The sequence below is a fragment of the Bombus flavifrons genome, chromosome 7 (assembly GCF_040668555.2).
Source record: "Bombus flavifrons isolate JBK064 chromosome 7, iyBomFlav1_principal, whole genome shotgun sequence".
NCBI lineage: Eukaryota > Metazoa > Arthropoda > Insecta > Hymenoptera > Apidae > Bombus > Bombus flavifrons.
The window spans coordinates 9,999,294-10,017,648 of record NC_138448.1 but is presented as its reverse complement, the minus strand read 5'-3'; the positions used below and the strand labels follow the sequence as shown (position 1 = coordinate 10,017,648).

Genomic DNA, 18,355 nt, shown 5'->3' with positions numbered 1-18,355 from the left:
ATAAATAATTAAATATGATATACATATATTTAAAATTTTACCTCTTCTTGACCTTCCTTAGCAGCAATATGAAGTGGTGTATATAAATCTTTTGTAGTAGCATCTACATCGGCACCGTGTTGAAGTAATAACATCACGATATCAACATTGCCCAATCGAGAAGCAACATGAAGCGGAGTTTGTTCTTCCTGCAATATTTATATCTTTCAAATCTACTATGACGCAATTAAATTTACTATGTATTTACAAATTTCTAATATTCAAATAAGAAAACAATTATAGGATGGAATAAGAAAATTGACGTAGAATTATTATTTTTGTCACTATAACATGAATATTAAAATCAAAATTTACTAATACTGAATTCTTTTTCTTTACCCTTGCTCTGGCGTCAACTTGGGCACCATTTCTAAGAAGTATCCTGATAATATCAGTCTGATTCGCTCTGGCAGCTAAATGCAAAGGCGTTTCGCCTCTTACTGTCGGTATATCGGGACTAGCTGCGTGTTGCAGTAAATAAATCACTATATTCATGCACCCCATGAAGCTTGCTACATGTAGAGGCGTCAATCCAGACTAAGCAATAAAATGAATCTATTATTACTAAAAAAAATCATAATAAAAATCTTCTTTTATTATCATATCGGTATAACGTATCGATTGTCTCTAATAATTTCCGTTTCTAATTAGAGGCAAATATAATTGACACTATAGTAACTAAGATGTATACCTATGATGTAAGGTATTAAACTAAAGAAGTTAAACTATTGAACTGGTATGCAAATGGAAATAATACCTCTGTAGTGGCTTCGATGCTAGCTTTGTGCTTTAAGAGGAGCTCAACGACCTTCAGTCTGTTCTTCTTGCAAGCAATATGGAGTGGAGTAAAGCCGTTTAGAGCTCGTGCGTTTGGATCAGCATTTCTATCGAGTAGAAGCTTAGCCACTCGTACGTGTCCGCAATGAGCTGCCACGTGTAGCGCCGTCAAGTAATCTACCGTCACTTCATCCACGGGTGCTCGATGATACAATAATATCCTCGCAGCGTCAACGTGGTCTCCTTGAGAAGCCATGTGCAACGGCGCAAGACCATTCTGTCAACAGAAAACAAGCCGCAACTAATTCAGTCAGAAAACCTCTTACCTTGTACCAAAAGTACTCTTCAAGAAAACGCTTACCTTCGTCTTTGAACCAATTGGTGCCCCTTTCTCGATTAAAATGTCAACAACTTCGTGATGACCAGATCGTGCGGCGCAGTGAAGCGGCGTAAGGCCATCTCTCGTTTTCGCTTCGATATTTGCTCCCTTGCTCATCAGAAGATTCACCATTTTTATTTTTCCCCATTTTGCTGCAACGTGCATCGGCGTAATATTATGCTGCAAGATAGAAAAATAGTTATATATACTTAGCGATTATTCAGAACATACAGTGAACTAGACAAGTGGACGACGTAGTTATAAATAGTTAAACAAACATATGTACATATATTTCCTTATTTACATCTATTACGTTGTCACGCAAAACGTTGTCACGTTTCTACAACGACCTTTTTATATTTTCAACCATATCGCACCGTTAACCATATCACATATATTCCTATCACGTGCAGCTAAATCACCATACGTGAACCCATTATCGCAAATACCATATATATTTTTACAATCATATCTCACTCGTAATTGATACTCTAACATAAATATTTGATATTTTCCGCATAATCCTCAATCACGTGGCCATATCCGCAAATTACTCATCAAAGTCGTACTATGTAATCCGGTCTACATTTATCGTATACAAAATTACAGTCCAAGTTATTTATTTATTATTTTAAGTCCTCACCTTCGCCGCAAAATTTACGTTTGCTCCTCTGTCGTAAAGCAAGGAGGCAATTCGATCGTTACCATAATGAGCCGCAATGTGAAGCGGTGTAAAACCGCTCTTCGATGTTACGTCGGGATTGTGATCGTTCTGAAATAAAAATAAAGAATTATAAATTTATGGACATTGAATCGATTTCTTTTCGCATACCGATCACATCAGATTGAATATATATATATATATAGGGATATAGGGGTTCAACGACAAACTATTGCAACATACTTGTAAAAGTAGGGCAGCTGCTTTGCAATCGTCTTTCTTGGCAGCAATGTGGAGGGCAGGCAATCGAACTTTACCACGAGTGTCATTTTCCAACAGAACTGCTACTACCTTATCGTGACCCTGTTGCATCGCTACTGCTAATGGGGTGAAGCCATCCTACGAACACAAAGAGTATATTAGATTCATGTTATACGTACTAATTAAAAATCTACATAATTTTTACATTCCATTAAATACGATACAAAAAGTTCTTAAATATGTACATATATAATGTATTAGAATATATTGTGATACTGTGACGTATCAGCAGAATTAAAATACAAATATATGTTTTATTGTAATAATATAATGGGAAGTCAGATCCGAAGAGGAAAATAGTTGAGGCGTTAAAGGATAATCCTACAATGCAACTGAATTATGCGAATATGTAAAGCTATTCGAAAAAAATAGCAAAGGAGATGAAAGTGGTTGGTTAAGAAATAGAAGGAAACGAAATATTGTAAAGTATGGCAAATATTGTAAGGAAAGGAAAAATGTGAAAAATGTGTAAAACAAATGGAAATACTTTTCCTTGCACATTCCTTTCATTTCTGTATATTTAAATTTTTCATAAATGCATAAAGGTCTACAGTCTAGTAATAAAAGCAAACCTCAATTCATTAAATGTTTAATTAACGAAATCAAGCTTGTTTACGTACCTCAGTAGCCAATGTTTGATTGGCACCTTTACTCAGAAGGAACTTGACTACAGAATCATGATTTTCCTGTGCGGCCATATACAGTGGTGTGAACCCATTTTGCGATTGTGCATTCACAGAAGCACCTCGTTGTACCAGCAATTGTACCACCTCCTCCTGTCCAGCTATGTAAAGAGATATTAATTTCAACTCGGAATGCTCATCCCACGTATATTATGTTGAATACACTACTTTTTACAAAAAAGAAAAGCTTGGAACACTTTGCAACTAGAAAAGAGAAAAATATGTATTTACCGATTTTAGCATATTTGTACTAATATTAATGAAGATCATTGATAAGTCACAATTTTCGCTTTTTGTAGCAATTTTATTTGCAAACTAAAATATCGTGCTGTTAGCCGACCTTACTTTACAACAAAATTGCCTTATTGATTTTGGTATTGAATATGTATCTTTAGTAAAAACATTTTTACCATCTTCTTAAATATGTTGATTATTATAATATTATTATAATTATACGAACGAATGAAATCTTTGAATTTTTCGACGTGCTTTCGAAAGGCTTATATCTTTGAACTTAACCGGTTTTTCTCTTTTTCAATTATGACATATTGCAGTAAACCTGTTTTAGCCATCAGGTAACATAAAAATTTTAAAAATTCGACTTATTTTACTATCTACATATAGAAATAGACTATATATTTCTCATAAGTAATAGTCGAAGATAGAATATGCGCTGAATACTAAGCAATTAAAGTTATGCTATAAAGTTATACTGGAAAACTAGTGTTACACTAAAGAAACCAATAGTGAAAGTGTTAAATAACTGGAAACATATATTCGATTGCAATAACTCCTTCGTCCTTAAAAAATACGTAAATGATAAGAATGGTAATGCTCCTACTTACCAAGAGAAGCGATATGTAATGCCGTATTTCCCTTTTTGGTAGCAGCATCGACCACTGCTCCACGGTTAAGAAGTTCTCGGACAATTTCCAAATGTCCATCTTTAGCTGCCAGATGTAAAGCGTTTAAGCCATTCTGTAATTAATAGATCCTCGTACATTTTCAGCCCATTAAGTTCTCTATATTAAATCTATCTTCCAACAATAAAAATCTTCCTGCATCGTTTGAGCCATTTTCAACCAAATTATATGCTTCTAGAGGTAAAAGTTTCGTTTGAGTTTAAGAAAAATATGAATTTTATGCTAAATATTTTCATAAAATATTAATCCGTAAAAGCTACCGTTAAAGAAAATCAATCACGTTTACGTTATCATGAATGCACACCGATATAAATATATTTTTTCATTTACTAAATATCAATAGAGTCAAAGAAATGTTTTATTATTGTACATAAATACTTTGTTTTTTATTATTTTCATAAATGTTTTATTATTACTCAATGTTAAATAAAAAACAGAAAAGTTATCGTTTGCAAAGTTTACAAATGACGACAGTATTGTCATGAATCGATAATATTGAAACAAAATTCGCATGACGTTTTCATTCGTGATACTTTCTATGGGTTAAAAGTCTTTTCTTCGGTTGAAACTGAGGCAAAAAAAAAATGAAAAATCCGGGGACCGCGGTACTGCCAATATTTTATCAGTATTTGGCGATTTTCATAAATCAGAGAATCACGTAAAATAATAAGAGGAAACTGTGCTTACAGCATTTGAAGCATTAATGTCCACTCCCGATTCCAAGTACTCCAAAACCTTTTCCAGCTGCCCTGCGCGAGCCGCACGAAGAAATGCCGTACTAGGGTCGCTCTGAAATACCAAAAGAAGAAAACGTTGTAGTAATAAAAAACTGCATCGTGAGTAAAATAGCAAGGAATACGTTGGAATACGAACACGCCGACTACTGAATAATTAATAACGTAACTCTGCTTGGATTGTTTGGATACTTTCTTTCGCGGTCAAGTATTACGCGCGTGTTTAATCATTCGTCACGTTCTTCTTTGCGGTTGTTTTGTCCTACACCAATCAGATATGCTCAACCGAGCAAAAAGTACATGAATGTAAGTGGACACTTGTTACAGATCTCTTAACGTATCGCTGAACAGATAATTGGCCAACTAGATATCATTTTTCATATATAGCTGAAATAGGTGAAATAGCGTCCTCAAATCTTTTACAAGTCGCAACCTTCTTTTTTATAAATTACAGAATAACCTACAAACTCTTTCTCACAGTTGCGCAAAAAAGCATTCCTAATGGTTAAGTATCATCGGATACAACTGCTAACAGAATAATCCAACGTAGCCATATTAGAGCGAATAAGTGAATGGAATGTAAAACCTGATAAAAAGTCGTTTTATTAAAAGATGAAAGTATGTAGTACATGCAAATACTCTTAGTAGCCACTGCACATGCGAAACTACATAAAATATTTAAAGTAAAATACTCGTTTCAATACTTATACAGTAAACGAAACAAATTTTTATTTGCATCCCTCTTTTTTTAATTATGTTCATAAAAATATTACATACTATCATATTAGATACTAGAATTTTCATAAACATCGGCGGTCTACTAATTAAAAATGGGTAACCTTCTCTATAAAACACATTGATTAAATATTTCATCAAGTTTAGGAAAATTACTTCTAAAGTGATGAAATTTGATTCATAGAAAAAAGGAAAGAAATATAGTAATAGCAAATATCATATAGTCGCTATTAGTCTATTAAATCCATACGCGTTTCAACTTATCGTAATTAGTAAGAGGCTGACAAAGTAGGTGCGCCATATTACGCCGTTTATCCCGAATCATATTGCGGATAAGTAATTAATGTAGAACGTGGGGTGTCCGCGCCGTGCTGTCTGCGCGAACGAGATACGACAACTGTCTCCTTTTCCCTCTTTTTACTGCGTTCGCCTTCACCCTATTTTTCGTTCAATCTTTCTCTCTCTTGCCATCGTCATGCTTGGCCCATTTGATTCTTCGTCGGGGACGAGCGCGCCTCGTTCACGACTCACGACTTGCAACTGGTTTTATAAGTTGCAATATATCGCGTCTTCTTCGGCCTACGCACCAACCGGCAGAATAAATACGTCTGGCTAGGGATATTGTTGCAGTTCAAGGGAACGCGAGACAAGGATTTTTTTCAGATTCAGCTGTCTCCAGCGTATTTCTTCATGCATTTAAATAAATATGACGAGTAAATTTTCAGACAGTCTTTAATTTACGAACGCAGAAACATAGCTACTGTTGTTACTTATAAGTTCAGAATCAACAGCCGAAATTAATCAATAGAATTATATAAACGATTTAAATGTTACAAATTGAACGTCGAATTAATTTAAGCTGACATTAAAAAAAGACTGTGTTGATAATGTTAAAAGAAATTTATAATAAGACATTATACTGTTTATCTTACTCGAATATATTCTACAAATTTCAATTAAAGTATTATTTAAAATATCTATAACACAATATTTTGTTATTATTCTTCTTACTCAATAATACGTAACGCATAAGCAACGTATGTATAAAGTGTTTGTACATTATTATCTTCATTTTGGTATTTACACGTCCTATATTTTTATTCATTGATTTTCTATGATCTAAAATTGTCTCAGATTTTATAAAAAAAAGATTCGCACTATCAAAATAAAATGCAAAATTCCATCAAAAGCATAAAATATTTATATTTTAATGCATTGAATATGGAGAAACGCCTTGATTTAAGTTGATCTTTAAGCCCGAATATCTTGGAATTTGTTCATAAACCTGGTAATTCGGGCCTGTATGCAAAGTGGTCAAATATTCGAGGACATTTAAATTGCATTACGAATGCATGTAATTTCTCGATATGCATATGTACTCATATCTCGTGACAGATCTACAGTGTGCTTAAATCAACCGGTATCTTGTATGCAAGTCGGGTGTAAAGAACCTCCTGCGCTTGCAAAGTCCTCCGTCATGCTTTAAATAATTCAGCGAACCGTTACTCCGACACGTGGATAGTCCCTTCTATGTCTGTCTCTCCCGTCTTCTTTCACTGTCTTAAACTACCTGCCCCATCCCATTTCATTTTTTTTTTCAAGGTATACTGCATCTTCCATGGTACAACGACGAAGGTCCGAGACGAACGCCGGTCACTGCACTCATTACTCTTTGCTTTGCCGTGGAAACGTTCATCGTAGACTCGCGTAATTCTTAAATTGGCGCTCGTTATCCAAACGTGTCGGTAAATTATTAATGTAGATCAACGTTTCCCAACCATTTCCAAGTCGTGTGTGACCCCGTTTTACAATTGTCAAATAATTCCCTCAAATTTACACAAAAAGATATTTTTAATAGAATATAAGTTTAAATGGTACTCTTTAGTTTACCAAAAATCAGTATTAGAAATATTGATTAAATATTGCAACGTAGACATACTGCAGTGAGTACATATTAAAATTGATCGTAATTTAATGATGAAAGTGCGGATTTTTATGCATCTATGCGAAATTTAAACATGCAAAACCGCACAGGATGCATATAATGTAGAAAGATACATAAAATATTCATAGTATCCATTACAATTTTTAATAGATAAAACGAATTTCTATTGACGCTCTATTTCTTTAATTGCGTCCATAAAAATATAAATTTGTATAAATATTCGAGATATAATTAGAATAATATTTGATATGAAATGTCTTCCTGTTATAAGATGTATAAAATAAATGTAAATGTAGATAACAGCGGCAACCCACGAAGGAATACTCTATGACTCTTAGAAAACACTTTGTAGTACCTTGGGGGTTGCGACTCACGTTGAGAAAGATTAAATTCTACCCGAGTAGAATAGATTCATGATAAATATTATAGCCATACGGTTTAAATATTCACAAAAAAAAGACTATTAAAACTTTTATGCTCAGAGAGATTGTATAAAAGCATATTTCACTTGTAATGAGAAAATACCGTAATTTCATCTGTATCGAGATCTCATCTCATATAAATTAGCTTTGAACATGTGACTGATACAGGTATCTATGTAATGCAATTTAATCGATCACAGCGATATAAAGGACTAGAATTATCTGTATTTAAATCCGAGCATAACATCAGTAATTGTTATTGAACGCATTTTATATTATTCATATTCATGATATGTAAGTATTACAAATGCTACAAATAACGATTTAATATCTGATGAATATTAAAAAGACTTTCTTTTAATCTTGAAATACACAGTACCGGTTGTCAGTTTACTTTCCTTTTTTAAATCAACTATCACGACTACAAGGGTTGGTTTCTATTTACAGGTGTATGCAACTGACTCGACATAGTTTTCCTTAAAAGGTCCACGTTGATTGGATACCTTCGTTTGCACAAGAAGAAGTGCATTGTCCACATAGCTTGCTTTGAAAATAACAGTGAAAAGAAGACGTCAAATACAACATATCATTTAACATATATGTATACAAAAAATTTCTGAAAGCAACAAGGATAGAAGTTATATTTGAAGTCAATAGTTAATGAATTTTCCAGACAGTTGGTTTAAAAAGTTAATTAAGACATATTTCTCTAAAGAATCTCAGACAATGATAAACAAAGTACGCCGTAAATTAACTTGAAAGCTAACTATTTCATATAAAGTTCAATTGCTCATATAGCTTCTGTTGTATTATACTATCTTATCTTTCTACCTCTTTCTATCTCGATTCTTCTGTTTATTCTGTGTACTATAACAACAATATAAGAATATCGTCACTCAAATCTTGATTATTATAATAAATAGCTTGTAACTATTAACTTGAAAACCTATTAGATAAAGAAGTCAAGGTATCAATAATAAAGTAACTGAATTTTTTCAAAATTTGTTAATATCTACGATATGAAAAACATTAAACTAAAAGTACTACGAAGGATTAATACAATTTGTCCTATTGTATAGACACGTATTTTACTTGAGTAAATATTTCTACTGTTTAATTAAAACCATTATCTGTTTTAATTTCTTCTTACATCTGTACCGTATCTACAAAGATTATAGCAATTTTTACCGTATTGTTATGCACGATTTAGGATATCTATATATGTATGTATACGAAACAAAATTGACCAAACCTATGTCAACTTTTGCATGTTAAGACACAGGAAGTAGCTGGTAAGAAAACTATGGTAACTAATGACTTACACCCAGGTGAGTAGATAGCCTCGGTCATTGTCTGGCTTGGGACGCTTTAAGGGCTTCTACAATCCTTTAAGGGAAGACGAAAGAACACTACACATTGAAAACGGATAGCGTCGTTCAAGCTACATTATCAAGTTCGGTACAATTTATGTTACTCTTATACACCAATATCGAAGGTTAAAAGCAATACTAATTTATAGAATACGGTGTTACTTTTATACAAAACAGTTACTTATACTGATAGAAATTTCAACAAAAACTAATAGCCAGAGAGTATTGATAAGTTTGTTGAGAACTGGTTTTTTTAAATAACAACTCATGGAGAAGTTTCTATACGCGGGAGAGTTTCAATGCTTTAGCTTCGAACAAAGTTACAGACACGGAGGTATTAATGTCTGACTTTTTATTTCTGTCGCGCTTATACGAATACATATATGACGCAGAATAAAAAAATCTTGCGATGAATTATTGATATAACTCGAATTAATCGAACTCGTTACAATGTTAAGATGAACCTTTGAATTTGTTATTACGAGAAACTTAATTTTTCTCTTTTTTTTTTAACATTAGGAAAGCGTGTTATGATAAAAGCTTAAAGTTATAAGTTATAGCTTATGTTATCTGCTTGACTATGAAATTGAACGGCTGAGAAACGATAATAGCATATAGAGAGGTCGCGCTAAGTTACCGTTGTAATAACAGTGACATAAATATAAACAGTTTAACAATATTGCACAGTGATTTACGCATTTACTTTAACATAATCAAGATTCTTGCACTGTTAGACTTCGACGTTTCGAAGTGTATAATGATAGCAAGTGTAATAGCTATGCGTCTTCCTGCAATTTCTGGCTACGTACCAAGCTAACTATAGCTATGCCATGCACCAAACGCACTCCTATAGACACAGAGTGCGTACGAATGACCGCTTCGGGTTCACATTGCGACCAGACAACCGGAAATACAGGTTGACGCCGAATAATCACAGAGCCGGTTCATATTGCATATTCGCGACCCTGACTTCATCATCTATTATTAGCCACTGGATTTCTTTAGACATTTAAGTCAGTACACATGTATACATTATTAACAGATTAGATGCTAAAGTATGCGCGGATGTCTCCGAATATTAAAAACAGATTAGCTTAAAATACAACCTGCTCCATAATTTCAATTGACGCACCGCCTCTGGTAATTAGACAATTACTTATACGCATGACTTTACTGTTTAACATATATGAGCGTATATAACATTATATAAATTATACAGTTATTGAAAATTCTATGTGTTTGAATTATCTACTAAATGTTATAACAAGTATAATCTATTCTGAATATTTTATATATTTTTACGGGTTGTATCCATTCTGCGCACGTTTGTACTTTCGAATTGTTCCATAAATCTAATTCGTGTTTACTAAACTACGAATGTTCATGAGGTTATGTGAGATTTAAATATATAAAAATATTCGTAAAAACATGAATCTGCGTAAACATCTGTAGTCTAGTTATTGTGTTATATAAACAGAATTTTCTTAACTCTTTTACGAATCTATCAATCTATCAATTATATATCGAGATATTATTTTTTAAAAAGAGATACATATACTTAATATGATAGCCTGCTACAGAATCATTTTTATCCGTTTATACGCGTTACACCATAATTAATTGTAGGAAACTCTCCAATTGTCACAAGCATATCTTTCTATATTAGCAGTACTAGCTTCAACGTCTATCAATTTCGAGAGTATTTAGCAAAAACGTTGAATCGTTGAAAACACAATCTCGAACAAGGCAAATCGAAGATCGAACATTGGATTGAACTTCTGCTCTTGTTAACGTGCAAATAATAGGAAACGAATCTCATAGAAAAAGAAATTTAGATCATGGTACACATGTATTTCTAGTACTAATCGATCCATTTGTTTCATCGTTCTACTTTCAGTCCAAGTCGCAAACAATGCACGTAAACGTACCAATTTTTTATCCCGCTGAAAAATAAATCTCTTTCTCTGCTTTCCAATAACGAAATACCTTACCAGCAGCTAAACTAGAAACCCGACGATACAAAAATCGTGAAAGTAACAGAGTCTCGCTTTTTCGAGTCGACAACAGGAAGGGATCCACCGGCTACTCTCGTTTCTATCAACGAGGAACAACGACCCAACGACGAGAGAGATTTTAGCCCACGTCGATGGAACCCAGGAAAATTAAGCTGTGCAGAAACCAGCACGAAGGACGGTAATTAAGGATACGACAATGGAAAAAGGAGGACGGGTTCATCGACTGCGTAAAGAAGTAACAGATGATAGCGTCAGGATAATAAGGAACGGAAGAAACGGAGCATGCAAAAGTCGGCAAGGACAAGAATGCGAGAAAGAAGAAATAGAAATAACATAAACTTCGAAGCGTGTTCTCACGAGCTTACTGCACACTCGTGTTCGAATCAATGCATTAATGTAGAAGGGACCTGTTGTCCTCGACAATACCTATTATCCCGTGAAACGTGAAGTGTCTATGTCTATAATAAAATCGGAATGATGAAATCGACGGAAATACCGAATTGTTTGTTGATGGATATAGTTGCAACCGGTGGTAATTTTATGCCTGACGTGTTCCACTCTTTTGGAATTCATAAGATTTTACATTTACCAAAGTGTTTCACTGTCGTTTATTTATGTGCTTAAATCGAATATGTCATGTAAGAATCGCTCAAGAAGTATTATAACAGTTGATTATTTGTAGTATTAGAAATTTGTAGCAGAGAAATCAGTTTTAGCACGACTATGTCTATATTTGAAATTTATATTAAGACGTGTGAACAAATTCAAAAGCTATTATAGCGGTACATAAGTGTTGTTCGAAGGCGCGTTCATAATCTGTCGTACTTTTATTATTTCTTAAATACAATTGTATGTAGAGCATTGCCACTTCCATTTATTTTCTGTGTTTGCCTCTACTATATTTGCGAGGTCGAGAAACTTACAATAATTGTATTTAACATTATTAACATTAGCGATGTGGATTTAAAAAATTACTTTGCTGTAATTTTGTGCCACAAAAGAATCAACTTATAATAGTTTTATTTTAAAAATTAATAGAAAGAAAATTAAAGAACCTTAATGCGCGATACAGAATCCATTTTATAAAATTAAGTATCATATTTATAAGTTACTCTATAAATTGTCAAACATATTTAATAAAACTCAATAACATATCATTTATATGGCGATACACAAATTGCACACGATGATTGAGTAACCATTAAAGTTGTAAATATTAAAAGGCAATTAATTATTCTATATATTACGACCATATTATTTCGGCGAGCTGATTATTCCCTCTGATAATTATTTCATGAAATAAATAATTAGCCGTTGCCACTAGTAATAATATAATCAGTAATGGTGATAGTAGTAGTAGTAACGATGAAATGTCGGCGACACTGATAATAGTAGTACGAAGTCGCAAGTATAAACGTAGGAGGAAGAAGTAGGCATTAAAGAGCATCCTATTGAGCCGGTATGCGTGTAATCAAGGTATCATTATTAAAATACCGTGTTTTTTTTATACCTTCCGTGGGAATGAAGTATCGTCAATGCCACGGAGTATTCTAATTTACTTGCTTATCTTGATCCAAGAGCAATCGTGCCTTAATTAATAGACACTTTGTTCGAATAGCAGCTAAATCTATTTAGTAAAACGCACTAACACTAACGATTACAAATTATAGTATATTTCCTATAATAGTTCCTATCAAGTATTAAAAATTCATAGACCTTGTTTGATAGTATGATATCCATATTTGCTATCAAAAATGTATCAATAGAAAATGTATCAACACAAAACCAAATAAAAAGAATATTCGTTCTATTTAGAAAAAATAATTCAGACATGAATATTTCGATATATTTAAAAACTTGTGCATTTATATATACACACATATAATAATGATTAATCGTAATCTTGGTACTATCAGGCAAACACAAAATTATATTGAGGACAATTGTAAGTTTCCACGATAAAATATATCTACGTACAATACAAATCCAATTTAAAAATACCTCGCTTAAAAATGCATTACACGCTCGCAACTAATAAAAAAATACTTCGAAATGAAATCGTCAAAGCAAGTTGTACATGTCACAGCTACGCAATAAAAGTTGGAATATTGTTGGGAAAAGGCGGCACGAATATATGAGTTACCCATTCTCCATACTCTTTGAGCGTTTTATTTATATCAGGATCCGTGAAATATGTTTTCGTTAATCAAATCGTTCCTCGAACTTCTGACAGAGAACAGGACCGACATACACTTAACCGAGACCTCAACCTACTACACGCCACGATGCTGGGCATAATGGTTAAAAATAACACCAAGGTATCGTTCGAATCACGACCGCAAAACATGCTCGTTTCGCGTACAAACTGCATCATTTTCGCCTCTTTTTTTCGCCGACAATACAAACCGAAGAAGGCTCCCCCTTTTCTTCGTGGCTTTAATTAAATTTATCAGTGTAGCTGAGAATCCTCTTAAGACAAGGTTCCCGCGAGTTTTACAGGGAAGAATTTCCCACGGATACGTCCAACCCTCTCGCTAAACAATATCTTTCACGATGATCTCAACTCGCGGTGTCGTCGTTTATCAATGAATATTACCCGGTATGTTTCGACCGAATACGTGTAAACACTGGGAACGAACGTAAACGCAAAATATAATTTGAATACGACATGCGCGTTTTATGATAAATACTTAATTCGTATAGGTGGATTAAATTCAAGGTGAGATCGTTACGTATAAAATGTTAAACTTTCAGCTATTTTTAGCGTCTAATCACGAGTGAGTGATAATACAACAACTGGTACATCTTTGTTCATATTTCAGTATCGCTGCGCAAATTTTTCGTTTACTAATATTTATTCTGAAAAGCTGGCAAGTTGCAAAACTCGCAATATAGTTTCTTCTAGAAGAATAGGAGAAACCTGTGAAGAGGAGCAGTATAGATACCTAAGGTATTCTAGGTATATCTGCGAAATAAATTGTGTGACCAGAATTTTATTTATTAAATATTCGTTAAATTATATCGATAATCGATATAAATTAATAAAAATTTTTGCTTGTTCAGTTATGCCTCAAAATGTATGCGCATAAATTTCCATTTATAATTAAGTACATAAGAAACGATAATAGTACTCAAAAATATAAATATTAATACATTTATTTATGTAATTTAGCTACCGATTACCGCTTTCGAATTTAATTGACGATATGATCAAAGCACTTGAAAATACAAAAATCTCGGTAATTCACTAGAGTGTATGTATTTCGTAACAGATCCAATATGGTAAAAAATTATTTCCAAAAGTTCATGAAATGTTTTGATAAAAATAATTACAGTATAGAGAGAGAGGTTTTACTTTAGTATACCTAATACCGTATATAATTCCTATTTAACATAACGATAAACAAAGATAACAAAAGCCATATATTTTCCTTATTTAATTAACCCATTATCAACATTTCTACTTAGTATTTTTCTAAACATAGCTAAGTTTATTCCCCGAAGTTGCTACAAAGTCACGGAAAAAACTACGCAACGACAAGAAGGAAACTTTTTAGCTGTTTATGAAAGTAAACGATTTACGTCTTTAAGCGAAATTATGCAGACGACGAACGAGAAGGTACGTTAAACGATAACAACTAAGCAAGTGTCTATCAAATTAATTCAAACGTAGTTTCACTTTCAGAATCAAATCCCCTACCAGCGTGTGTTTCCAGCGGTGGTATCATGCATGAGCACCTCTTGCATAATCGCAGTACATTAGAGACGACAAATGACATCATGTCTCGCGTCGTAAGCGTGAGATCATCAGGTGCTGACTGCCTCGATATTACAGGTTTTTACGATGATTTCGCCTCGACTTCGTTCGGCCAAGTCAAGCCATGACGACGGTATTATATTCAATGTGTGTACGAACGTGGCCGATTTACTGAAAAAGCTGATCCTCGAGTCATGCCTTTCAATGAGATTTAAAAGGCATGTTCCTTCATATCCACGTGAGCCCGATTACGTACTACTAACAACACTCTATAAATAGAAAATGGAACCAAGATATTTAACCTCAGTAAATGTAAGATTATTGGTTTACATGGTGCACAAAAGCTGTTATTCTTTTACTCGTCTGCGTTCGAAGAGATTTATGACAGCACTACATTTCTTCATTGAATGCAAATTGTCTGATATCTACTACAAGTATCCGACGACGCACTTGGTTGTTCTGTTTTTAAAAATTTTATATTTTAAAACTTTTATACCGAGAATAAATCGTGGAAGTAGGAGAGTTTTAATATATTGGAAATCAAAATACTACTCGATTTAAAAATTCAGTAGTTTCTGAGTAATAGGAAGCATTAGAAATTGTTAAAAGTTTCATAAATCGAATGAGAGAAGAAAAATTATAATATATTGCAATATACAATCATTGAAAAGATATTTTACATTGAAGTGTATAGGAACATTTCGTGTGCAGCTAGAATATGTTTTCTTGAACAACTCATATCCACGAATACATATTTTTAATCTCGAATTAGCAGTTAACCTTGTGTGAACATTGCGTGCCTTACAAAAATATGGTTAAACAATATGCGAGAAATAGGCAGCAGACAAAATGTATTTTAATTCGGAATTTGCTTTGGGCCAATATATACAGAACTCTCTCTAGATTTAAAAATACTGTATAATGTATTCATAAATTATGCAATCGACTTAAAAGAATCTTTGGTGGTTAAGAAGGTTATTATAATAAATACATAAGTGCTTAATGAATATTTATTTAAGCAGAAAAATGATAATAAAAAGTTTGGTAAAAAAAATTTTCCAAATTAATTAATTAATTAAGCGAATCTCTATAAAAAAGGTTATAATAACGAATATGTAAGAAATATTTATTTGAACAGAGAAACAGAAATGAAAAACTTGATAAATTTTCTTATATAAATTAACGAGAGAGAAATGATGATAAAAGATTTAGTAACAAATTTTCTCCGTTAATAGATATTTTTAAATGTTACAAATATTTTCGTTAATTTATTTAGAATCTTTAAATTAATTTACGAAACATGTAAAATATATCACAAGCTATAGACGATAGATTATTCAATTGTGAAATACATTTTATACTTTCAAGCTCTGATAGCAGGATGATCAAGATGGTATCGTTACCGTTATAATAGTTCAAGTACCGGATACATTCGCTCAAGAAGCACTTACTTCCTCGCTATCACTGGCTCACGAGCATTCACCAAAATTTGATATCCTTTTTGCGCTTAAACGTTGTTCAACATTTGTAAGCTTTCTACCTCGATCGCTGCCACGAAGAAAGATGCGATTAAATAATTTCATTTAAAAGCACGTTTTCGATGAAATTCCCTAGTGATTAAACACGTCTCCTTTGAGAGCGTGCTTTCATCATCGTGATATTAGAGGGTACAGAAAGGAGCTATTAATTATATCACAACGAATGGACTCATTTCACAAAAGACCGTAGACAACGTATTAAAGTTTCTAACACGGTTATGTCATAGAGTTTCATTTTGTAACTTCCTTTTCTCCGCGATGTTATATCGTGAATGGGAGAGATTAAGTGCAATCATGCTCTCTAGAAATACAATAAAACTTCTTTAAAATAGTTTTTAACGTTAACGAGGAAAGAAGAGCTGAAGCTCCTCGAAGTAACGGCAGTAAGAATTTTACGATTATAAAGAAAACGTTGTTCTAAGGGTATGACCGTTAGTTGAGATATTAACGAAATTCCTGAATCATGACTCAAGTGACGTTCCAGTCTGACAGCAGCCGATCAACGACCAAGATGATAGTATGATGTCAGTTCTCGTATAGTGAGTTGGACGACGGAAGCACTCCCGTTAAATCGGTTAAATGTTTCCTCCGTCCCTTGTCGGGAACATTCGGGGTTATTGTGACTGACAGAGATACCTCCACAATCAAGCACGTATTCAGAGATACGCGGCTGCACCTTTTTTACGAAGGTAGATCCTGTGATTTACACGGTATCGTCGCCGCAACATCGGCGAAAATTGGGTCATGAATTGTTGTCTGCTCTTTGTCGCGCGTCCCAATTTTTTGCCTCGTGTGTACCGTCACGTAAATGCAATCGTGAGTCACGAAGTAGTCACGTAAGGGTGAAAAGATCTTGAAATTGTAAACAACATTGAGAAGCAAATAATTTGTACTCGTCCGACGCGTTATTCCCTTTTTGCAGAGATTGAAAAACTTGCGAGGCTATAAACGTAATGCACGTAATAAATGCATTTGATATTTAAGTATCGGAGAAATCGTCTAATTTGAACTAACTTTAACTAATTTGAACGATTCGCTAGCTAAGTACGAAACGATAAACGAGAACTTTATTAATATTATCATTACGTCATGTTCGCTTTAGAAAAATCTTATAAAAGTATTCAAGTTATAATTATGGATACTTTATCGAAGGAAATAAAGTACCAGGACTAAAGACGAGGAAATTCTCTTTGGATTTTTCAAGGGATTCTCCTTGACAATACAATAATACGAATAAAAAACATAAATTGATGGCAAATAAGCGTAATAAGTTATGTAAGTTAGCAAGTTTTCTGTTTCTCGCTGTGTGTAGTGACGGAGTTAAATGTTGATGTCAAATGATTGAACCCTGAACCTGTTATACCGTTATATTATGCCGGGGGTCATAGTCTAATTGTATCGCACGATATAAACCAGTTCACCTTCGATATATCATTTTTATAACAATGATAATAATAATAATCTCCAACACATACGTTTCAGAGGTAAAAAAAACCTATCCAATATTCGCGTATCTTTGCGACACGTTCACTTCCGATTATTCCAATAATACGATCGTTAAAAAGTACCCTTATCTTTAACTAACAAATCTGATCGATCTATCGCGACGTGACCTTCTTGTTCCTTTCGTAACTGCTTATTATTCCACTTTGAAGTAATGCATTTTCTGAAGTACAATACGACGATACATTCTATCCAATACGTATAATATTGCGGATTCTGCTATCGATGTACGATTAATGGTACTATATTTTATATAGTAGAATTGCATTATGTTGCAGAACAAATGCCACGGCCTATGGTCCAAAATACCGTTAGAAATATTTTATGAAAACTGGTCTCGTGGTTCTGTTTGTTCCTGAAACTGGAATATATGTCAGTTTACTTCAGCCAGTAACGTAATCTCTTCATCGCCGCCAACGCGTCCTTTTCATTGGGGCTTAATTAAATGTATGGTCGACACGCCGTGGCGCGCCTCGCCGGAGGAAACGAGAACAGGAGAGCTCCAGCTTTGACCGAGGGGGGCCAATGAAGAGCGTAGTTGAAAGGGTCGAGG

The 18,355-nt window shown here is 33.6% G+C and overlaps 1 protein-coding gene across 28 annotated transcripts in view; it reads right to left on the bottom strand.

The window, feature by feature from the left end:
• The window catches only part of LOC138182092 (ankyrin-3), a 93,555-nt gene that overhangs the window by 59,660 nt on the left and 15,540 nt on the right, over nt 1-18,355 (bottom strand). For all 28 annotated transcript variants that reach the window (XR_011173712.1, XR_011173713.1, XR_011173714.1 and 25 more), the window contains exons 3-11: nt 4,471-4,572; nt 3,706-3,838; nt 2,798-2,961; nt 2,100-2,255; nt 1,839-1,967; nt 1,178-1,375; nt 797-1,093; nt 379-576; nt 42-188 (exon numbers count right to left, since the gene is read on the bottom strand). Coding sequence is in view for 9 of the 28 variants with exons in the window: in XM_069117660.1 (XP_068973761.1) it covers nt 42-188; nt 379-576; nt 797-1,093; nt 1,178-1,375; nt 1,839-1,967; nt 2,100-2,255; nt 2,798-2,961; nt 3,706-3,838; nt 4,471-4,572 (1,524 nt within the window). In the remaining 19 variants the exon portion in view is untranslated. The remainder of the gene's footprint in view (nt 1-41; nt 189-378; nt 577-796; nt 1,094-1,177; nt 1,376-1,838; nt 1,968-2,099; nt 2,256-2,797; nt 2,962-3,705; nt 3,839-4,470; nt 4,573-18,355) is intronic.